General features: G+C 41.6%; 1 protein-coding gene across 4 annotated transcripts in view; it reads left to right on the forward strand.

The window, feature by feature from the left end:
• The window catches only part of tenm3 (teneurin transmembrane protein 3), a 398597-nt gene that overhangs the window by 103654 nt on the left and 269319 nt on the right, over positions 1–25624 (forward strand). For all 4 annotated transcript variants that reach the window (XM_061772049.1, XM_061772050.1, XM_061772051.1 and 1 more), the window contains exons 5-6: positions 2149–2219; positions 6065–6352. In XM_061772049.1, coding sequence (XP_061628033.1) covers positions 2149–2219; positions 6065–6352 — 359 coding nt within the window. The remainder of the gene's footprint in view (positions 1–2148; positions 2220–6064; positions 6353–25624) is intronic.

The following is a 25624-nucleotide window of genomic DNA, read 5'->3' on the forward strand; positions in this document are numbered from 1 at the left end:
TCACGACTCTCTCTCTCTGTCGGAACTACTTCATCAAGCTCCTTCCAGAATTTATCTTTCACCTATAGGTCACAACCTACCTGTGGGGGATAGCCACTAATCACATTGTACATAACACCCTCAATTTCAAGTTTCAGCCTCATCACTCGATCTGATACTCTTTTCACCTGCAAGACATTGTTGGCTAACTCTTCCTTTAAAATCACCCCTACTCCATTTCTCTTCCCATCTACACCATGGTAAAATTATTCAAACCCTGCCCCTAAATTTGGACGTTGTTAACCTGACGACCTATCCGCTGTAGAATTCTTTATATGAACGCTCTTATTGGTTTGGCAAGGTTTTAAGCCGGATGCCCTTCCTGACGCAACCCTCTGCATTTATCTGGCTTGGGACCAGCCTACAGTTTGCACTGGCTTGTGCCCCCTATAGGGCTGCAATCGCAATTAGTCTTGCATGATGACATCATATATACAGACGAGGACAGAAGACAATTATTTAATTGATTTCTACAATCATGAAGAGGGTTGGATGGACTGTTACAATAAATCTCTCATCAGAATCAGAATAAGAATCATCTTTATTTGTCAAGTATGTCCAAAAAACACACAAGGAATTTGTCTCCGGTAATTCGAGCCGCTCTAGTACAACAACAGACAGTCAATTGACAGAGAACACTTTTGAGACATAAAGACATTGAGAAAAACAGTCACTGAGCAATAAAGGGTTGATAGTTATCTGGAAAATGCCGGTACATTATTTTTTTTTTTTGACAATTGTGCAAAACGATGCAGAGTCCTCTAGCACTTAGAGCAGTTCGAATGACGAATATTGCAATAGTCCGGTGCAACGACCATTGTGCAAAGGGCGCCGAGACTTCAAGCGAGTAGTACGATAGTCTGGGACAATGTTGATTGTGCAAATGTTGCAGATACTCCTCAGTCAGTGTGCAAATGGAGCAGATGCTACTCTGGCGTGAGTGGCCAGTATTGGTCAACAACAGATATGCAAATAGTGCAGCGTGGTGAGACTACTACAGTGAGTGCACGAGTAATATATAATTGGCCAGACAGAAATGTGACAACAAACTCAAGACAAAAAAAAATAAAATAATTGCCAGCATGTTGCAATGGAATTGTAGGTTAGGTGTTTAAGAAGTGAGAGGGAAGAAGCTGTTGGAATGTCTGCTAGTTCTAGTTTGCATTGATCGGTCGCGCCTACCTGAGGGAAGGAGCTGGAAGAGCTGGTGACCGGGAAGTGGAGGGTCTGAGAGGATTTTGCACGCTCTTGTCTTAGTTCTGGCAGCGTGCAAGTCCTCAAGGGTGGGTAGTGGGGTACCGACAATCCTTTCAGCAGTTTTGATTGTCCGTTGCAGTCAGAGTTTGTCCTTTTTTGTAGCAGCACCAAACCAGACTGTGATGGAAGAACACAGGACTGATTCGATGACCACTGTGTAGAACTGCCTCAGCAGCTCCTGTAGCAGGCTGTGCTTTCTCAGAAGCCACAGGAAGTACATCCTCTGCTGGGCCTTTTTGAGGACGGAGTTGATCCGTTATCCACCACATACGTCCGAGGAGCTCGCGTGTCTGTCTGCCTGCCTGCATGTACACTGATCATATTCATCAACATGGAAACTGGTCTGCCAAATAGGCAAACATCCACAGCAAGCCTTGCGCTGGCACGAAAATCAAGACGCGCGCCATATACACTCCGTCGCATGCTGTGCTGTACAACTTTAAGAGGCCAAAGTCTTGCATGTATGCAGCTGAATTTCTTGTCTTTGTTCCGTTCTTCATCTTCTTGTATTAGTGAGATATTGTTACTTTAATCAGATAATATTGAGTGGCAGGGATAGAAAATTGCATTCCGCATTCCACTTTGGAGTAAATTCCATTTCTGGTTTATGGTAATCATCTAATCTGGAAAGATCAGATCTAAACTCTAAATAATATCTAAAATCATTATCTAAAATACCTATATGACAGATATGTACATTTAAAAAAAAAACACGATTTTGATAAATTTTAAGAAGTGGAGTCTCACACCAATTTCATAGGACCCTAATTGGAGGAATGCCTAACCGTCATGAAAAGTCTTGTGCAACAGTTGGTTTTCTAGTTGACAACGTAAACCATTATGTTTTGACAGGTTGTTTTACGGGACATCAAAAAGACACAAGGACATGGTTCATCATGAACAGGACAACTATAACATAGACGGTGAGTATTAATCCAGTTGCATACTCAGATTTTTTATTATTTGTTTTTTTCCACCAGAAGAAGCTCGGATCATCATAGTGAATTTGAAGCCAAATCACCACCTCCTTATATGAATATTCAGTTTGCTTTTGCGCCCCTTTGGCGATTTCCTCCAAAGGAAATAGTCCATAATCTTTGCCCCTATCCAACACCCCTCGAGTGTGCCTCCCTGTACGGTCATTGATGGTGTGGGGGGAGCGGGGTGGGATAGGGGTATGGGTGCTGTCGAAGATTTTATGTTAGTTTATTTTCATAAAACGTCTTCGGAGTATATGTGCTATGTGCGCTGATCATCATTAGCATACAGTACCTCTGGCCGATCGACAACAGAGGGTGGGGGAGACCGTCATTACCATACCTCTGGGGGGGGGGGAGGTTGGCACAAAGTGGCACCCTGGGCGGTGCCCTTATCACCTTTATCAGAAACCGCCACTGGCTACAGAGGTATGACAGTATTTTACACATTATGCTATAGTAGGCTAAATGTCATTTTCAAGTCAGTGGACGTAAAAGGGAAAAGAAGGCCATAACATATTATAAGAAAATATGCCAAACAGAGTTGTTCTCCAGTAGTCTGCCAATTAACACAGTATCAATTTGGAGAGTACTTATCTGCTTCTTTTTCACAGTTTGTCTTAATTGGAGCTCATTTAAAATTAATATAACTTTTAATTGGAGCACAGCACTCTTCATCTTCAGTTGTGACATTAATTACAGAAAGCTTTTGTAATTCCCATTTCATTTTCTGATTAAAGATGAAAAGGGACATTTTGCGATTTTTCAGATAATTTGTTTGCCCCGTTTTCATTTATATTTCAAAGGACTGATACGCATGTCATCTAAACCTGATTTTATGTTCAAATAGTAAGAGGGCATATTTCACCTCCATACTTAAATACACATTTTCAATGTTTCATGAGGGTTCCTTGTGCTTTGTGGAAGTATCTTTGGTCATATAAAGAAAGTGTAAAGGAACGAAATGCTGATTAGTATCATCCAAATTAACGGCATTTCAAAGTGCTACTTTTTGTGGTTGCAAAAAGGCTTGAAATTCAGCTTCTCCCTGTAAACTGAAGCCAATATCCTCTACATAAGTGAAGGAACGTGACAGGAAATGGCAACGTGCACCTACACTTAAGTTGGACTGTGTTGTTTGTTCCATTTGCTGCCGACTGTGTGGTTTTCAGCTCAGTGTGCAGCCATCTGACAAACTACACCCTCTGCCAGTAAACACCACCACTATGTTCAAATCTATAAGCCACCAAGTCATCTTATTGTGACTCATTCCTGTTTACCTCGGCACTTCCCAATCTGAACTTTCCCTCCTTGTTTTTTTACTTGCTTAATGGGCTCATTATAGTTACTTATAGAAGCATATATTTTAAAATTCTGCATAAATACTGGTCTTGTTGGATCTCAGTGTGGCTTTTGATGCGGTAGCTCATAATATACTGTTGAACATGCTGGAAACATGGGTATGACTAAATGGAACAGTCCTTAAATGGTTCAGGTCCTACCTGGGGGAAAGGAATTATTTTGTAACCATTGCATGTGTTCAATCTCATCAAATGGCAATTACCTATGGGGTCCTTTATGGGTCAGTTATTGGACCCCTCCTGTTCAGCCTGTGTATGCTACCATTGGGTCAAATTCTTCAGAACTTTAATTTTGACTATCATAGCTATGCAAATGACACACAGTTACATCTAGCAGTGTCTCCAGATGACTATTGTCCAATTGAGCTGTTGTGTCACTGTCTAAAACAGATAAATTTTCTTCAATTAAACCACAACAAGGGTGGCACGGTGGACGATTGGTTAGAGCGTCAGCCTCACAGTTCTGAGGACCCGGGTTCAATCCCCAGCATCACCTGTGTGGAGTTTGCATGTTCTCCCCATGCCTGCGTGGGTTTTCTCCGGGCACTCCGGTTTCCTCCCACATCACAAAAACATGCATGGTAGGTTAATTGGCAACTCTAAATTGCCCGTAGGTGTGACTGTGAGTGCAAATGGTTGTTTGTTTGTATGTGCCCTGCGATTGGCTGGCAACCAGTTCAGGGTGTACCCCGCCTCCTGCCCGATGATAGCTGGGATAGGCTCCAGCACGCCCGCGACCCTAGTGAGGAGCAGCGGCTCAGGAAATGGATGGATAGATGGATTAAACCACAACAAAACCTAGATAAATGTTTTGGGCAATAACGAAAAGAGGATTGCTGTTAGTAAATACCTGGGGTCACTTTCTTTAAAAAAACAAAGGCAAAGTCTGAAACCTTGGTGTACTGATAGATTCTGACCTGACCTTCAACAGTCATATCAAATCAATTACTAAAACTGCCTTCTACCATCTGAAGAACATGTCCAGAGTGAAGGGTTGCATGTGTCAAGCAGACCAGGAGAAGCTCATCCATGCTTTTATAGCAAATAGACTTGACTATTGCATTGGTCTTCTGACTGGACTCCCCAAAAAGAGCATTAAACAGCTGCAGCTCATTCAGAATGCTGCAGCTCGGGTTCTGACCAGAACAAAGAAGTCAGAGCATATGTTCTCTCAGGAATACATTTTAAGTATTTGTTAGTCATTAATGGACATAGGCAGAAGTGTTGTCCTTTTGAGACATGACAGTTTTCACCTGAAATATGGGTGAAAAGTGGGTAAGAAGTAACCCTAACCCTAAAATATGACAAAATTAATTTGCGGCATGACAGAAGAAAATGTTGTCATGCGGCACAAGAAGGGATGGTCAGTTACATCCGTATTTATTGTTTTTTATTTGTTTTATTACTCCATTATAAGCTGTTTTTTTCTTTGTTTTTAAATGCTTTTAATCATGTAAAGCATATTGAGTTACCTTGTGTATGATATGTGCTATATAAATACATTTGCTTTGCTTTGCTTATATTTACTGTATCTTAGAATGTACATTCAGTTATACACTTGATTTAAAAAAATAAACAATGTGGAGCTAATATTCACAATGTGTATATGTAAATTGCACAACATACTGCAAATGAATACCCCCACTTTGAAAACTAAGCTTTTGTGTGTACACATTTGACATTTGTAATCAGTGACCCACATTTGTGGGAGTATTTTGCAATATAGTATGCCAGAAAATAATTATTATGAAAGGAAACAAAGTTTTCAAACAAATCTGTTTGGTGTGTGGTCATGTTGAGCACTGTATTGTTCTTCAATTTGTGATAATATATTTTACAAAACAATTGTTTCAACAGTCTCCATTTGAAATTGATCACAATAGTGCTGACATTAACGACTCAATGCAAATACTTAAAAATTACACACTTTTTGTCATTAAGCTGATGTCTTCTCATAAAGATTATGTACAACGGCAAAAAATAACATAGGCATAATGATTATTATAAAGGTCTTATTTAATTCAATGCCTGACTTCAAAGAGCAAATTACAAAGGTTTATGCCTTCAATATCGTATTTACGTATACCTTTTTAATTATACATGTAACAGCAGCAGATGAAACTTGGCATATTTTATTTCATCGATGTATATGGTACAGATTTAATCTAATTGTGCAATATACCTTTATGGTGTATTTTCTGGTCACACAATTTTTTTTGTCTTGATTAATTTTGCCTGAATAGCCATCCATCCATTTTCTTTTCCGCTTGTCGTCATTAGCGTCACAGGTAAACTACAGCCTATCGCAGCTGTCTTTAGGCGACAAGCAGTGCTAACCACTCTTTCACTGTGCTGCCGTAAAGTTTATGTTTGTATCTAAATTTCCTCTATTAGTTCTAGTAATATTCAAACTTCCTAACTATATTTCAGGTCACCATTTAAGTCTTCGTCCACTGGGCATCTGTGAGCCACCATCACGCCATGGCCTAGTATTGTGCTCCGAGATGGGCCTCCCCCACCGTGGTTTCTCTGTTGCTACAGCCCAGGACCTAGATGTAGACAGTCACGCTGTTTTGTCACCAGAGAGAGCTATGCATCTGTGGGACCGTGGGGGTTTGGGAAAGTCATCTCGGAGGAGTTCCTGTCTGTCTAGCCGCTCCAACTCAGCGCTGACTCTTACCGATACAGAACATGAGAACAAGTCTGACAGTGACAACGGTAGGACAGGACTTTTGTTTCTCTTTTTTATGTCTCTTGACCATTATCTTGGCTTGTTCTATAAATTCGATTTTTCTGTGACTTTCCATGGTGCTGAAACACAAAAGAAATCTCAAAACGTCATCCAAAAGTGTGAGGCATCCAGTCCTTTAAAGGTCTATTTACAGTTCTTGAAAAATATATACTGTAGATACAGTATATAGTGGCTAATGTGGTAGAATAATCATCCTTCAACCTAAGGTTTCGTGTTTGATACTGAGCCTTCTGTGTAACCTACCTGTAGCCCCATGCTTGTGGTGCTGTGTCATCAGTGTGTGAATGAACTGTTGTTGTTTTTTTAAAATATGTTCCGTTAACCAATGTCTGACTGGATGAACGAGGTAACGTGAGATGTGTAAGACTTTTTAGTACATTGGAGGAGGTAGAGAAGCAAAGAAGTGACACCCATTTAATATTTTGATAACACACATACATAATGTCTCTCACTGAAGTTATAAAAGTTGGCACCAAACTAGGAATTGGTGTACATAACCCCATGTAAAATACATTTTATGAGCCCAGATACTGATGTTAATGTCAATGTGGTAAAATAACTGACGGTAACAAAAGAGAGAATGTGTATGTTCTGTATACTGCTTGGATTTACAGGTATGTGGTTTCCTCTGTGTGCCTGTGGTTTTGTGGATGCCAGTTCATTATCCTCAAGGCAGATTTGCCAAACAGGTGTGATTTTCATAATTAATACAAGAAATACTTTTTTTTACAATAACATTAATGCATACACATTCACACACAGAGTGTACACTGTATTTTCATGAAGCTATACTAACACACTCCTGAGTGAGTCTTGAGACAATGTGGTAATTAACACTGGGATTAAGTGCTGAGTCGCTACATTTCCTATATTAAGTTTGATAATGTTTTTATTAGATGACATTATATTGTGTAAGTCAGTGCTCTGGAGAATACACTTCCCCTCTAAAAGTGAGTAGTCGTCAAGTTTTCAATAGCTAATTGACACTTAAAGATGCAGCTGTTTAGCTTTCAGTGGGTGTTTGGTGTGCAGCTCACTTTATTAAGCCTTGTACGATCTCTCATTTCCATGTTTGATTAAGTAGCTGAAATGCCAACACTTGTGGGGCCGCTTCGATCCGGGAGGATACACTGTTTGCTTCTCATGATGTAGTGTTTGCTGCATCACTCTCTGGGTGGTGAACTCTGCTGACAACCTATGGTAACTGTAGTTTAATGACTTGGTATTGCTAAAGAACCTATGTTCTCTCAGGAATACATTTTAAGTATTTGTTAGTCATTAATGGACATAGGCAGAAGTGTTGTCCTTTTGAGACATGACACTTTTCACCTGAAATATGGGTGAAAAGTGGGTAAGAAGTAACCCTAACCCTAAAATATGACAAAATTAACTTGTGGCATGACAGAAGAAAATGTTGTCATGCGGCACAAGAAGGCACGGTCAGTTACATCCGTATTTATTGTTTTTTATTTGTTTTATTTTATTATATATATATATATATATATAGATATAGATATACATATATTCTATCCCTGGCCCAGAAATGTTTTTCATACAAATATTTACTGTAATTATGACTTTCTTACTGCATTTGTAAGTGATCGACAATGGCGTGTTCAAATTCACATACAGATTTGGCAGCAATCGCAACAGAACAACACGTTCATAAACCGAGTACCCGCTGTACTGACAACATGGAGATTTTTATAACAAGCAAATTGATGGACAAACTGATTGATATCATATATATTTTGAATAACACAAAAAATGCAGTAAAGCTTCAGGAAAATATTAAACACACAGGCTCTCTCTCGCTCACTCTCTCTCCTTCTCAATCTCTCTCATTGACCCGAGCCTTTGCTGCAAGAGATAAACAAGTGAATGTCAGGTAACTTCATTTGGAATTTATCACATTTACTTTAATTATTCACAGATGTACAGAGTTCTGCATAATAGTACCTGGCCCGTGCCGCATAATAGCAATAATTACATTAAATTATTTAAGTGTGTATTCAGTGACAGCAACAATCGGTTTGTTATAATAATAATAATAATAATAATAGGTGGCACGGTGGGCGACTGGTTACCACATCTGCTTCCCAGTTCTGAGCTTACGTCTTCAAATCCAGCCTCGCGGGCGACTGGTTACCACATCTGCTTCACAGTTCTGAGGTTGCGTGTTCAAATCCAGCCTCGCCTGTGTGGAGTTTGCATGTTCTCCCCGTGCCCACGTGAGTTTTCTCAGGGTACTCCGGTTTCCTCCTACATCCCAAAAACATGCATGGTAGGTTAATTGAAGACTCTAAATTGTCCATAGGTGTGAATGTCAGTGCGAATGGTTGTTTATTTCTATGTGCCCTGCGATTGGCTGGCGACCAGTTCCGGGTGTACCCCGCCTCTCACCCGAAGATAGCTGGAATAGGCTCCAGCACGCCCGCAACCTTAGTAAGGATAAGCAGTACGGAAAATGGATGGATGGATAATAATAATCATTTTAAAAAATGAAAATTTAAAATAATTTTCACTTGTTAAACATTTTAAAAAATAGGCTCACAAGGCAGAGAGTACAAAAACGGGACCATGCATTGGATATAAAAAGTCTGCACACATCTGTTCAAAGAAGAATTTATGCCAAAATAAATCATTTTCCAACTTTAATGTGACCTAGAATTTGTACAACTCATTTGCTATAGTTTTGCATCTTTTTGAGAGGATAAACAGAAATAATGAGATTGGTAGGCTGTAGGTGTGGGAGGGAGTGCAGTCAAATGAAGACAATATAATGTTCCATCTCCATCTCCATCTCCATCTCAAAAGTGGTTACTGCGTACCACTAATTTGATTTCTCCCACAACTGTTGGCTATTAATTGCGTCCCCTTGTTCTTCTTCAGTGTTTCCAATGGTTGGCATGTGTAGGCACCACGCTGTCGCCGTCTACTGGCCAGCATGAGCACTGTTCTTGTCGGTGACAACTTCGGCCAATCCAAAACAAATGTGCAGGCCATTTTTATATTTGTGTCCTGTGCTATATTCTATTTTCGTTTTAGAAATGAAAATTGAAAATCAAACCATTATTCAACTTTTCTTTACTCGTTCCAGACAACAACAAAAAATAAAATCAACCTGTATTTGAATTTTGGGATTTCTATTTTAAAATGAAAATAAAATAGCCAGTCCTTTTTCTATTTTTAATATCTGTCAACAAACATTATATTCAATTACCAAAAGAGATCATCCATATGCTTCATGAACAGGAGCAACAAGTTATCCCCTCTCCTTCCTTTACATCCATCTTCTACTTCAGTCCTTCTATCATCTAGTTCTCTCATTTCTCAGAACCCATTTAGAAAAATCCATAACCAGAAGTGCAGCGAAAGAACAAACAAACCAGCTAGCTCGACAGAGAATGGGAGAGAAAACCATAACAAATTCCACAGCAGACCCATGTAGTGACAATCAAGTCTTTCCATTAATAAATATTATACTGCAACCCATTGAAACATTGTTTAATGACTTTAACTAATCATCGTAATGTTGATTTCTTGCATAGTTTTGTGTAGAAATCGATCAGATGTGCCTTGGCAAATGAGAAATATTAAGTGTCCCGAGACCCACTAAAATAGTGATATGATGGTCTCTACACCAGCTGATTGACACTTTAAACTAGTGTAATGAAAGCATATCCCCTGAGCAATAAGTGAACACTTTTCACAGAAAGCTCGGTCAAGTTTCAAGTTTTTTATTCACGACATACAAATTATTTCATTTTTTTCTATTTTTCTAATGAGATGTTCTCGTGTGTGAGTTAGGGATATTGAAACATTCAAGGTGAGAATTTATATCAGATATCAAGCGTATCAACTTTAGATCTGGTTTCATGTCACATGGTAATGGGAGTATTGAGGAACTGTCCTTTCAGAACTGTCCTCACACACACTAACACTATAACATTTATTTCAACCGAGTACTCCTCCTTGTAAATACACACTGTGAATCTGTATTGGTGTACAGGGGCTCTTGCTCTCGCACTCACATGCATGCACACAGAAACACATAATCATTATTGTGTGGTGTGGTGTTATGGCTGGATCAATAGCTCCGCTGTTCTTACAGGATCATTTGGCCTCTGAAGCCAAGTCTGACAATCAGTATATCATTAGGACATTACCACTCACCCCACTTTCCCCCTCCTTTACGGTACTCCGCTACCCGATCCCCTACCTCCCCTTTCACCTCCTCCCTTCATTTACTTATTTTTTGTATATGGGTCATTTTCATCTAATTTGATCAATAATGGTAAAGACGTGTGTAAAAATAAATAAATAAATGACCTGCGACTGACTGGCGACCAGTTCAGGGTGTAGTCTGCCTTTCGCCCGAAGTCAGCTGGGATAGGCTCCAGCGCCCCACGACCCTAACCAGGATAAGCGGTGTTGAAAATGTATGGATGGATAAATAAATGAATACATTTTGACTGGTTAGCACATCTGCCTCACAGTTCTGAGGACCGAGGTTCAAATCCCGGCCCGCCTGTGTGGAGTTTGCATGTTCTCCTCGTGCCTGCGTGGGTTTTTTCCGGGTACTCCGGTTTCCTCCTAGATCCCAAAAACATGCGTGGTAGGTTGATTGAGGACTCTAAATTCCCCATAGGTGTGAATGTGAGTGCGAATGTTTGTTTGTTTATATGTGCCCTGCGATTGGCTGGCGACCAGTTTAGGGTGTACCCCGCCTCCTGCCCGATGATAGCTGGGATAGGCTTAATGCTGCCTTGGTTTTATACAGGTTAATGTCTCCAATGCTGAAATCGCCATGCTTAAAGTCCTATTTTTAAAAAGTTATTGATGATTTAAATTTTTTTGCATTTAGAGTAAAGACAATCCTTACTGACAGAGCACATTTTGGTGGCCAACTGAAATACACTTCTTGCATAATGTTAAAGACAAAATGCATCACAGTAAAGATATAAACAGCTTCATAAAAATAGTGTGAGTTGCACAATTTACGTGTATTTTCCCTCAAAATCTACAGATACAACTGCATAAATGTCTTGTCTTTATGCAATATTAATAATGGTAAAGACATGCAATAGTTCCAACACTTTCACAAATTCATACATATTCATTGATATCTCAGAAATAACACCATTTATTTTCCTCTCTGTTGTTTTTGTTGTGTGAATGTAAAATGGCTGCCTCATCCTGGCACTTCAGCTCACAGATCCCTCTGGTGTATTGCAACAACATAAGCTCTCTCCAGCGGCATTAACGGTAAACATAGTTAGAGTGACAAAGAAGGACCCTTTGTAAAAGAACCAAAAAAAGGAACTCTGAAGACACTAAGATGCATTTATGTTAGTTTTCATGGAAAAGGCATATCAAGCAATAGGAGAAAAATCCTATACAGTATATAAAAATATGTAAATTAGCATCTTCAGAAAACTTCATTTCGGACTTCTTATGGTAAAGACATTTTGGGATTAAAAGTTTGAAAAATATTACTTTCAATTATTTTTTTCTGGAAAAAAAATGATGACCTCTCGATGGATAACAACGGCCAATTATTCAAATACTTATAGCAGTAAAATTAATGTGTGCGTGCATGTACGTAAATGTGAGAGAGTCGCGGTTAGATGTTGGGCTTGAGGAAAACAGACGGGACTGCACTTAATGTTGTTTTAAAAGCATGATTGTGGCTAACAGTACTCATTTTATTTGCATTATAGAGTTGGTTGGTTTTTCAAATTCCGTCCCCTAACAACACACACACGAGTGCACGCACGCACGCACACACACACACAGACACACACACACTTTCTCCCACCATTGCAATTTTTATGCAAAGAGCGAGAAAACCTTTTTTTTTTACCGGTGACGCAGCTGTTTAACTAGCAAAGCTTTTGGTGAATGACCTTGGGAGAAGCACTTACTTATGTGGTGCAATGCGTTAAACCAGCTCCCGAGCAGTCCGGAGTCCAGACGAAGTTGAAAGCTGTCACTTGTCATTGTAAATATTATTGAAGCTAAGTATTCTAAATCCTTCAGTGAGTCAGTCCTTACCTCCATGACGATTTCTGACCGCAAACGTCGGTATGAATAATTAACCCACAATGCATTACACACTTAAAAAGCCAGTAAAACTCTATTCTTAATGTGTAAATAAAAAAATAACAGCAATCAAATACACTTTTTACTAAGGAAAATAACAAAAATAGTGTGGCGACAGTGAAGCTGTGCATTTCTTTGCACCGTTATATTTACTGCACCTTCACAGTGGATTGTATGATAAAAAAATGACCTCTCATTTTCCTCAATACGTTAGAAACAGGTCTGCCTATTTGTTAAAATGCAACTGGACGATGGGTTGCTGCTTCTTCAAGTCATCAGCTGTAAATGAATGCTTGCTAAGAATCATTGTTGATTCAATACTAACTATTATTGGTTTGACAAAGCAACTGTAATCTGATTACATTATGGATACAGTAACGCATTACATTGCTCATTAATCATAATGGCGGCCATTTTGGAGCATCGCTGTTGCTGATAGGACTTTACAGTAGTTGCTTCTCTCATGACTAATAATAGCACTTAATCACTCACCATCAGGGCGGCACGGTGAACGACTGGTTAGAGCGTCAGCCTCACAGTTCTGAGGAGCAGGGTTCAATCCCCGGCCCCGCCTGCGTGGAGTTTGCATGTTCTCACTGTGCCTGCGTGGGTTTTCTCCGGGCACTCCGGTTTCCTCCCACAAAAACATGCATGAATTGGAGACTCTAAATTGCCCGTAGGTGTGAATGTGAGTGCGAATGGTTGTTTGTTTCTATGTGCCCTGCGATTGGATGGCAACTAGTTCAGGGTGTACCCCGCCTCCTGCCCGATGATAGCTGGGATAGGCTCCAGCACGCCCGCGACCCTAGTGCCCTAGTGAGGAGAAGCGGCTCAGAAAATGGATGGATGGACTCACCATCAGCCTGAGGGATTTCTGCAGCAACTTAATTCATCAGCAATTATAGTGGTATCAGGGTATATCAACTGTGCTTATCCAACAGAGATAATTAAATACGATGCTGAGAGAGCCGAAAAGGTTGTGGTTATTGTTGTTGATATACAGTAAAGGGGGAACAGTTGTGTGTGTGTGTGTCTGTGTGTGTGCGTGTGTGTGTGTTTGTGTGTGTGTCTGCCTGCGCGCGTATGCATGTGTGCGTGTCTGCATGCATACGTGTTAAAGGCTCTGGTGTGATTAGTCAAATGCTTTATTTGGTGTGGTTTCACCACCCTGCTTACAGGTGTTCGAATTTTTGTACCTCTCTCTCTTTCTTCCTTTCTCACAGACAAACACACATACAAACACGCACACACACACACACACACACACACACACATCTTCCCAAAAGCGTTGGAAAGCTAGTGATATTGCGGCTGACCTCAGCATATGGCTAATTTCACATCTTTTCTTTTCTTGCTTGAATACAAATCTGCACATTCTCACATTGCTTTGCCCATCCTTGGCAGCTCTTTCTAGTGTCATATTGCCTCCACTAAATGTGATTTTAACACCCACGAAAGCGCTTTAGCTCTGCGTCTGTGTGTGTGCGTGTGTGTGTGTTTGTGTGTGCGTGTGTGTGTTTGTGTGCGCGCGTGTGTGTGTGTCTGTGTACGCATGCATGCGTCAAATTGGTAGCTGGACAACATTTACATTGTAACATCCTGACTGCAGGTTACTCAAAGCATTGTGTGGCCTGTACATTGCTCAATGATACTTTACCAGAACTTGAGAGGTAACCAGAAGTCAAACCACCAACCTTGCCAAATGGCAATTCTACCGCCCAAGCTAGTTAGCCCTTTGTGTGCGCCTGTTGAGTGGGTTGACGTGTTTGTCCCTCAAATCTTTAAAATCTTTTGTTGACAATATAAATGTTGTCCAGGAATTCAGTAGATTTGCTGGCTTTGAATAGCATGTACACAAACCCAGACAATTTGCAGGGGATTGCTATGAATAGCGAAAAGCCATGAGTAATTGACGGCTCCTTGAATAATTTGTATTATTGCCTAAAATAATAGTTAAAACTTTAAATATACCATAAAGAATGATCCCAAAACACTTCAATACAATTTAAAGCTTATCTTACATCCATCCATCCATCCATTTTCTGAGCCGCTTATCCTCACTAGGGTGGCGGGAGTGCTGGAGCCTATCCCAGCTATCTTTGGCAGATTTGCTGGCTTTGAATAGCATGTACAGAAACCCAGACAATTTGCAGGGGGTTGGGACCGAGCCCTGCTATGAATAGCGAAAAGCCATGAGTAATTGACGGCTCCTTGAATAATTTTTATTATTGCCTAAAATATTAGTTAAAACTGTAAATATACCATAAAGAATGATCCCAAAACACTTCAATACAATTTAAAACTTATCTTACATCCATCCATCCATGCATTTTCTGAGCCGCTTATCCTCACAAGGATCGCGGGAGTGCTGGAGCCTATCCCAGCTATCTTCGGGAAGGAGGCGGGGTACACCCTGAACTGGTTGCCAGCCACTGCAGACGCTGCAACGATCCGCCTGTCGATCTCCCGTTCCATTCTTCCCTCACTCGCGAACAAGATGCCAAGATACTTGAACCCCTCCACTTGGGGCAGGATCTCATCCCGGACCTGGAGAGAGCACTGCACCCTTTTCCGACTGAGGACCATGGTCTCAGATTTGGAGGTGCTGATTGTGATCCCAGCCACTTCACACTCGGCTGCGAACCACTCCAGTGAGAGTTGGAGATCACGGCTTGATGAAGCCAACAGAACCACATCATCTGCCAAGAGCAGACATGCCATACTGAGGCCCCTAAACCGGATCCCCTCTACGCCTCTGCTGTGCCTAGAACCGATTCTGTCCATAAATGTTATGAACAGAATCGGTGACAAAGGGCAGCCTTGGCGTAGTCCAACCCTCACCGGAAATGAGTCAGACTTACTTATAGCAATGTCAGACCAAACTCTGACACTGGTCGTACAGGGACCGAGCAGCCCATATCAGAGGGTTCGGTACCCCATACTCCCAAAACTCCCCCCACAGTACTCCCCGAGGGACACAGTCGAACGCCTTCTCCAAGTCCACAAAACACATGTAGACTGGTTGGGCGAACTCCCATGCACCCTCGAGGACCCTGCCGAGGGTGTAGTAGAGCTGGTCCACTGTTCCACGGCCAGGATGAAACCCACACTGCTCCTCCTGAATCTGAGATCCAACATCCCGACGGACCCTCCTCTCTAGAACCCCTGCATAGACCTTACCAGGGAGGCTGAGTAGTGTGATCCCCCTGTAGTTGGAACAAACCCTCCGGTCCCCCTTCTTAAAAAGGGGAACCACCACCCCAGTCTGCCAATCCAGAGGCACTGTCCCCGATGTCCACACGATGTTGCAGAGGCGTGTCAACCAGGACACCCCTACAACATCCAGAGCCGTTAGGAACCCCGGGTGAATCTCAACCACCCTCGGGGCCTTGCAACCGAGGAGTTTTTTAACCACCTCAGTGACCTCAACCCGAGAGATAGTAGAGCCCGCCTCAGAGACCCCAGACTCTGCTTCATCATGGGAAGGCGTGTCGGTGGAATTGAGGAGGTCTTCGAAGTATTTGGCCCACCGACTCACAACGTCACAAGTCGAGGTCACCAGCGCCCCATCCCCACTATACAGTGTTGATGGCGCACTGCTTTCCGCCGGATGGCGGACCAGAATTTCCTCGAAGCCGTCCAGAAGTCTTTCTCCTTGGCCTCGAACTCCTAACATCCCCGAGTTTTTGCCTCAGCGACCACCAAAACTGCATTCCGCTTAGCCAGTCGGTACCCATCAGCTGCCTCAGGAGTGCCACAGGCCAAAAAGGCCCAACAGGACTCCTTCTTCAGCTTGATGGCATCCCTCACCGATGGTGTCCACCAACGGGTTCGGAGATTGCCGCCATGACAGGCACTGACCACCTTACGGCCACAGCTCCGCTCGGCCGCCTCAACAATTGAGGCGCAGAACATGGTCCACTTGGAGTCAATGTCCCCTGCCGTCCCCCGGGACGTGGGTGAAGTTCTGCCGGAGGTGGGAGTTGAAACTCCTTCTGAGAGGGGATTCTGCCAGACGCTCCCAGTAGACCTTCACAATACGTTTGGGCCTGCCAGGTTGAACCAGGATCTTCCTCCACCATCGTAACCAACTCACCACCAGCTGGTGATCAGTTCACAGCTCCGCCCCTCTCTTCACCTGAGTGTCTAGGACATGCGGCCGCAAGTCCGATGACACAACCACAAAGTCAATCATCGAACTGCGAACTAGGGTTTACTGGTGCCAAGTGCACATGTCGACACCCTTACGCTTGAACTTGGTGTTGGACAATCCGCGATGAGCACAGAAGTCCAATAACAGAACACCACTCGGGTTCTGATGGGGGGTCCTTTACTCCCAATCACGCCCCTGCAGGTCTCACTGTCATCCTCTCGTCCACCGGGATGAACCCCATTGTACAGGCGCCAAGTCAGGGGGCAATAAGTATACCCACACCTCCTTGGTGCCTCTCAGCGTGTGCAACTCCAGAGTGGTAGAGTCCAACCCCTCTCAAGATGACTGGTACCAGAGCCCGAGCTTGTGTGTGACGTCAAGAAGTTCCAACTAGATATAGTCAGGCTCACCTCCACACACTGCTTGGGAGGTGGAGGTGAGCCAGACTATATCTAGTTGGAACGTCTTGACGTCACACACAAGCTCGGGCTCTTTCCCTGCCAGAGAGGTGACATCCCACGTCCCTAGAGCCAGCTTCTGGAGCCGGGGATCGCCCACCGCCCAGCTCACACTGCACCTGACCCCTATGGCCCCTCCCACATGTGGTGAGCCCATGGAAAGGGGCACCCACGTTACCCTTTCGGGCTGTGCCCATGGGTGCACCAGGCGCCCGCCTGCGAGCCCCACTTACAGGCCTGGCTACAGAGGGGGCACCGGTGACTCACATCCGGGCGAGGGAAAACTAGGTCCAATATTTTTACTCGTCATAAGGGGTCTTTGAGCATTCTTTGTCTGGTCCCTCACTTAGGACCTGTTCCCATGGGTGACCCCAACCACGGGCGTGAAGCCTCAGAGAACTTAGCTCCGAGGATCATTGGGACACACAAACCCCTCCACCACGATAAGTTGATGGCTCCAGGAGGGGTATTATTATTATTATTATTATTATTATTATTATTATTATTATTATTATTATTATTATTATTATTATTATTATTATTATTATTATTATTATTATTATTATTATTATTATTATTATTATTATTATGTCTAGTTTAGCGGCACGGTGGCCGACTGGTTAGAGCGTCAGCCTCACAGTTCTGAGGTGCGGGGTTCAATCCCCGTCCCCGCCTGTGTGGAGTTTGCATGTTCTCCCCGTGCCTGCGTGTGTTTTCTCCGGGCACTCTGGTTTCCTCCCACATCCCAAAAACATGCATTAATTGGAGACTCTAAATTGCCCGTAGGCATGACTGTGAGTGCGAATGGTTGTTTGTTTGGATGTTCCCTGCGATTGGCTGGCAACCAGTTCAGGGTGTACCCCGCCTCCTGCCCGATGACAGCTGGGATAGGCTCCAGCATGCCCGCGACCCTAGTGAGGAGAAGCGGCTCAGATAATGGATGGATGGATGTCTAGTTTAGATCTATTCAATTCTAGCGAGTTTTTATTTCGTTATAAATTTTATATGCAGACAACAACATTGTCAAAAAGATCCCCATTCATCCAAATCTGTGAAAAGATTGAAAACACTGTAAATTGTACAACAGGTGAGCAACACATTCACCAAACTACTCTGAGAGGATTTACAATTGGCATTTGTGCTTTTGCGTAAAAATTCATCAAGTGACAAAACATCTCAATTGTTGAATGCTACTCAATGTAGTTTTTTACTGTACTGTAACAGAAGAATACAGTTGTGTGGGAAAAAACCTATGAATAATTATCCTTAACTGTTGCAGAGCAGCATTGAGATTGAGAGCATCAAATTACGACAAGAAAAGTGCACACATCTCTTTCCTTATATCCTGAACATCAGATCGGTCATTCAACAAAACAACACAATAATTTTAACTCAGTGACATAACTGACAACAGAGATTCATAAATGAATGTGCATGTTGACTGTGGAGCATATCCCAACTGACTTTGGGAAAGAGGTGGGGTACACCCGGGTCTGGTCGCCATTGGAAGAATAACATTTTCAAAGACCTCCATTTACGACCTGTGTTCAAAACGGTTCTGGCCTAAGTCTGTTGAGCAATAAATCAAATGGTGAATCTTAATTTATTATTTACAAATCTTTCTGATCTTCGTCTTCAATTGACTATACATGTTAGCTCCTCCCACAAGAGATTCCATTGAGGAGTTGAACGACAGAGGTCCAAAGAGGAATTTTTGGAGAAATGAAATGTTCTTTCATGTGTTTTCATTACATGGAAACGTTAATCAAATATGTAGTGTGTCACAGATTAATAGTCTCTGCATCTGAGCTTTTACAACTGCTGCAACATACAGTATGCCCACTTTATGCTTCATGGGCCATATTCTCCCACTGCTGCGTGTCAGTATTTTACGCGCCTGGGTTGCTCGTTTTCAAGTTACGACGATTCTGCCATAATGACTTCTGATACAGCCCTCACGCATACCCGGCCAGTTTGCGTGTTACAGCTTGAGAGGCGTGACTCATTGAAGTCTGCAGGTGGGTAGAATGTGTATTTTTCCTGAGACATGTGAAAGCCTTTGAAATCTATTCGAAGACTATGTCACACTTTAAATGTGAAATTAACCCTCGTAGAGGAAACAGAAGTTAATGGTCGCCTGTGAGACTTCAGCACTGCTCGTCTAACAGGCTACGGGGCATGTGTTTCTGAGTTCTTTAATCTCTATATTACATATTGTACAACATATGTAATTGAATCATAATACTGTGTTTATGAGTTTGGAAGGCCATCAATAACAACGCGACTGAGCCAGCTGTTGATCAGCATTGCCCAGCAACTATACTAGTGCCACACACAGGGGCGTGTCACTTAAATGACGATAGATCAAATATAAACAGAATTATTCAATATCTAACACACCATCGCGCGATCAAGATGACTGCAGTTGTTGTGAGCGGGGCTTTTAGCCAAACTCCCCAGCTGCCATGCAGGATGTTTGAAACAAAAATGCCACTAGCAGCACGCGCATGAAAATGTATTTAATATGGCATGATATGTTGACGTTCCGCCGTTGATTGGCGTAATATAGTCAGTATACATTGTGGCTGTTGAGCAGTCGGGCCAGGTGTCCGTCAGCGTGCCGAGTCAGCAGCTGGGCCGCCAGCAGCAGCCGTCGGAGGCTCGGAGCATGCAAGTGAATCAAAACGTGCAATATGATGTTTCACCTTCCCGGTCCGCTAGATTTACTACAGCCTCTGGAGCATGCAAGAGGGAATGCAGTATACGGCCAAGGCCAGGTATGAGAGGGAATGCCCACATTTTAGGGTTACTCCATCCAAAGTGCGCACGTTAACTGTTGTTAAATGTTAGCAGGACACCAAGCTCAGCTGTCTGTGTCTTTTTTACCATTTGCAGCTTAGAAATATCTTATAGGAGCCTAACTCTACATTTACATTATGTTCTCCGTGGCCAGGACAGCCCAATGTGCTTGAAATGTAGTGCACTGTGGGAAAATTCCATGGTGCTCTACATTTGGTGCAGTTTTTAAATTTTTTCAGTTAGCAGTTTTTTTGTTTGTTTATTTTTCCGAGTTTTGCAGCAAGACCTACAAATGTTTCTCAACATTACAAATAGCCAACAAGAAACAAAAATGAGGGTAAACAGACCTGAATTAGTAAGATAAAAAAGCTAACATTATTCATTAGAAATAATGGACTTCTAACCCAGGTTCCAGCAAATGAGAGCCAGACTGAAAAGGGTCGTGGGTGAAAAAGAGAGGTGGATATTTTTAGGTTGTGGTTGTCTTCCACTCCCATTCACTAGAACATAACCAATGTTCATCGCTCGCGCACATTTTGGCGAAATGACCACAAGCTTCACTATTTCATCCACAGTTACATTATAAACTATAAATATAGAATATATAAATAGTTTTGCTCACTTTTGCAAGGTGGACAGCGTTAGAAATTTTGAAAGAAATTTGGGCCTGTTTCGAAAGTCAAATCGGAGCAAAGTTAAACTTTTTGAGGTGGCGCCCATGTTTCTTGGCGGTTTTTGGGGAATTGCATTGTCAAAGTAAAAAATTCCAATCCGAGTCCGGCCAAGATTAATCTTTTGATACCTCATTTGTGTGAATACTTTACACAACGCCCCCTTCATTTCAATGGGACTTTTTGGGTAGTTTATTGTAATCGTGTCATCATGGTAACATGGAATAAAAAAATAAATAATTATAATCCGAGTCCAGTCGAGATGAGTCTTTTGATGCCTCACTTGTGCGGATACGTTAAACTTGACACAATGCGCCCCATTCAATTCACTGGGACTTTTGGATTTTTTGGAGTACTTTTCTGGGAATTGTGTCATCATGGTAACAGGGCATTTAAAAAAATAAAACAATTTTTAAAAGTAATTCCAATCCGAGTCCGGCTGAGGCGAATCTTTTGATATCTCGTTTGTGCGGATACATTAAAGATTATTTGGCACACAATTCATTTCAATTGGACTTTTTTGGTAGATTTTTGGGAAGAACTCGATATAATAAGTATGGAGGATAATAATATGGCCTGTTAGTGGTACTGCTTGGCTCCGTAGTAGGTCCATAATACAATGTGCCACTCATGTGCCAGAGTAGCATCTGCAACATTTGCACAATCGACATTGTCCCAGATTAGTCACTTTAAATTGCATACATTTCCTGAAGACTCTGGGCCCTTTGCACAATGGTCATTACACTAGACTATTGTTCTTTTAGTCATTTCAAACTGCTCTAATTGCTAAAGGACATTTTTTTTAAAAAATAAAAAATTGTACCGGCATTACCACATTACTGGTAACCTTTTATTGCTCAGTGTTTTTTATGTCTTTATGTCTCTTTGTCAATTGACTGTCTATTGTCGTACTAGAGCAGCTCCAACTACCGGAGACAATTTCCTTGTGTGTTTTCACATACTTGGAAAATAAAGATGATTCTGATTCTGCTATGTCTGCTATTGTTGTAAAACACAATTTATGCATACTTTATAGACTGTTTTTGTCTGGCTTGGCGGCAGGTTGCTTTAAACTCAGAAAAGCTGTGTTGCCGTTCAGCTGAGTTGAGTGGGTGGGTACCAACCAAGAAGTGGGCGGGTCCTTGAATAATTAGTAACTATCTATGTCACAAACACACGGAATTTAGTAACTATCTGTGTCACAAACACACGGAAAGTCGATCCAGTCATTTTGCAGGCCTTATGGTGTTCATTAACTTTTGCATTCGATTGACTAACTGCATAGACAAACTTAAACTATGTCACAGACTCAGTGACTCAGTTTGACCTACACGACGTATCCTTCTAAAACAGGGCGGAAATCCTGTTGTCTGATCCAGGTATTTTGGATAAAACAGTAGAAGAAATTGGATTTTGTTGGCATGGGACCTTTTAAACCATTAATATAAGCATATCTGTATGTGAAGTTCTCTCACTAGTACATGTATATGATTGTAGATTAGGCATTTAAATGTGTGGTTTAATGTTGGCCTCACAAGACTGACTCCACAAAATCTTGTGTATTCATCTGTGAAAGAGGACAGGTTATCAGTTTGTGCACCAGAAGGTGGGTAGGTGGATTTTGAATGACACCTCGACTGTGAGACACACATGCACACACACTCACATGCACACCCTCGTAAGGGTATGCGTGGATAACCTGATCTACTTTCATTTCCATCAGTGTGATGAGTGGATGTAGGCTTTTAACTAATCACATCATCTTAAACGCGAGTGACATTTTTAAAAACAGAAAAGGAGAAAAACCATTTGTGTGAAAACAAGGTGAATTCCTAAAATAAATCTTCCTTCCTTCTCTATCTCTCTACCCATTCTCCCCATCTTGCAGCCTTAAGGTATTATCTCTTTCATATTGTACACTCAAGCTTTTTGTAATCCTCTTATACGTGTTCAGGCTCCTTCTACATTGTAACTCAATGTAGGGCTTTGCTCCTATATGTGAGTGGATTCTATATAAGGTGACTATCACTGTATTTACCATCTGACCATGTGAATCTCATTCTTCCTCTGTGTCGCCATGACCCCCAATACACACACACTCACACACACGGGCGCGCACACACACACACACTTAGAAAGAGATTGACGATAAGTAGTGGAGGAGCAACAGGTCAAGTGTAGATGACACAAAAAAGGTTGAGAATGTGAGATGTAAAACTGCCACAATGTCTGGCCAACACTCTGTAAGTAACATCTTGATACAGTTTTGAACAATCAGAAAAACTATCATGATATCATTTGATATGGAAACCCATACATTTGTGCTAGACATCAGACATTTTGACTAACCCTCCTTTTATCGTTTACATAAATGTGGTTACTATGAAATATTGTGTAGTATATTTATATTTTCAGTCGATTGGTCACTCATACACTTAAAACTAGTGGTATAAGCCACATCCCTGGAAGCCTTTTCCTGTCATCTCTGATGCTCCTGCCTGATGAAAATAAATATGTTTGCATTATTCTGTCGCTCCTCTCACCACCTGCAAGCAGCAACAAACTTTGGCAAACGTACTGGAGAAACAGTGACCTTATGTAACTTGGTATAGCATCACTAATTGTATGTCTGTGTGTGTGCACAAACGAAAAGGCAAATACCAGCTGGATTCAATTATGGTAGGTTCTCATAGTGACGCTCACATCAGAATCATCTTTATTTTGCCAAGTATGTCCAAAAAACACACAAGGAATTTGAGCCACTGTAGTAAGACAACAGACAGTCAATTGACAGAGAACACTTTTGAGACATTGAGAAAAACAGTCACTGAGCAATAAAAGGTTGCTAGTTATCTGGTAATCCCGGTAAAATGTTTTATTTATTTATTTATTTATTACAATTGTGCAAAAAGATGCAGAGTCCTCTAGCACTTAGAGCAGTTTGAATGACTAATATAGCAATAGTCCGGTGCAATGACCATTGTGCAAAGGGCGCCAAGACTTCAATGTATGCAGTTTAAAGTGACCAGTAGCACGATAATCTGGGACAATGTTGGTTGTGCAAATGTTGCAGATGCTCCTCAGGCAGATGATTGGCCAGTATTGGTCAACAACAGATATGCAAATAGTGCAGCGTGGCGAGACTACCACAGTGGGTGCACGAGTAATGTATAATTGGCATGACAGAAACTCACAGACAACAAACTCAAGACAAAAATAAATTGGCAGCATGTTGCAATGGAATTGTAAATTAGCCGTTTAAGAAGTTGATGGCAAAAGGGAAGAAGCTGCTGGAATGTCTGCTAGTTCTAGTTTGCATTGATCAGTAGCGCCTACCTGAGGGAAGGAGCTGGAAGAGCTGGTGACCAGGATGTGGAGGGTCCGACAGGATTTTGCACACTCTTGTCTGAGTTCTGACAGCGTGCAAGTCCTCAAGGGTGGGTAGGGGGGTACCGACAATCTTTTCAGCAGTCTTGATTGTAAGAGATGATCCTCAAATATCAGGTCTTTAATTGAAATCCTTAATTTATTTTGAACCCTTCTCTCTCATAATGTGTGTGTGTGTGTGTGCGTGTGTGTGTGTGTGTGTGTGTGTGTGTGCGCAGTGAACAGTCGTGAACACAACACACACCATTCATGACATAATTATTTTATGAAATGTTCAGTTTGTAGTTTAAATATTTGTTTGAAGGTTTTTTTTTGTTTTTTATTTATTTTGTTCAAGCCTGCCCGCTTCCTGTCAGCCATTTAGGAAATTAGGTTATTGTTGAATGCCCGTCACAAGCAGAGAGCTGTGCTTGAATTTCTTGCTTTGGAATGGGAACCACCACTAAACATTTTCAAATGGTTTCAAAATGTCATCATCACATGTCCCTTGTACAGGAGGATACGTGCTTTTTATGTGTCCCAGCTCACCTGACATGTCTGCGTGCGCAGCCGATGTTGACAGTCAGCGAGGGAGTGCAATCAAACCGTCCTACCTTTAGTATTCTCTCTAACCCCTACGATAATCTGATTTATATATTTTTCTGTGATTCTGCATGTTAAAATGTGATGTAAATTGATCAGTACACACTACAAGCACACCATCGCTGTTGTGGTTGAATTGTGACATATTCCGTTCGGCATATGCCTTGTATATTTTGTTTCAATTCCAACACTAATTTGATGAATTTTATCACCTACAAATGCCTCTTTGCTGTGTTATATTTACTCCTTACTATGTATATTAACAACGTATGCAGTGTTTGCTTATTCTCGACTCCTAGATTGTTTTGTATAGGTTGTTTTGCGCCACATCGTCTAATTCAACTTGGGAATCAATTACAAATTATTACCATGACTAATATATGTTGTTACAACATTTTGTGTATAGGAGAAAGATTAAGAAAAAAAACTCCGCACATTGGCTGAGATGAGTCAGCTGGACATCCTTTTGTCTGGAAAAAGAGGCGCGGTTAATGCAAATTGAAAGTCACGTGCACGTGTGTGATATACGTAAAATGAATTCTGATTCATTAACAGACGCACGGAGGTGTGAATAAAATAGGCCGGTACGTATCATGAATCTGACGGTGACTTTGCATATACGCTCAACTTGTGCGTCAAATGAGAACATTTGGACGCATTTATTAGTAAATGAGGCCCAATGTTACCTAAGGAGAAACGTGAACTGAACAATAAAAGACCAACAGCATGTTGTTTATCTACACGTAAATAATGGTAATTTGACCCTCGTTGTTTTTCATGGAGCATATTTACCTATAACATTCATAAATTCAGAATGAGAAAAAATCCCAAACATCCACAGTGTGGGGTTTGTGTGTAATAGAATGTTGAAGTTAAATCCCAAGTGTGCAAAGTGGCAGGTTGCCATCATTTATCCTAAATGGTTTAGTATACCCCTATATGAAGTTTGTAATTACTGTTATAACAGTGGTCTACACAAAGGTTGATAGGGTACACACATACACTTTTTAGGTTTTTCTTACACAGAGAGTTACAGGGAGCAGTGGTCACGATGATTACTGTTATTTTGTAGTCTAGCCAGGT

Source organism: Phyllopteryx taeniolatus, chromosome 4 (genome assembly GCF_024500385.1).
Source record: "Phyllopteryx taeniolatus isolate TA_2022b chromosome 4, UOR_Ptae_1.2, whole genome shotgun sequence".
Lineage (NCBI taxonomy): Eukaryota > Metazoa > Chordata > Actinopteri > Syngnathiformes > Syngnathidae > Phyllopteryx > Phyllopteryx taeniolatus.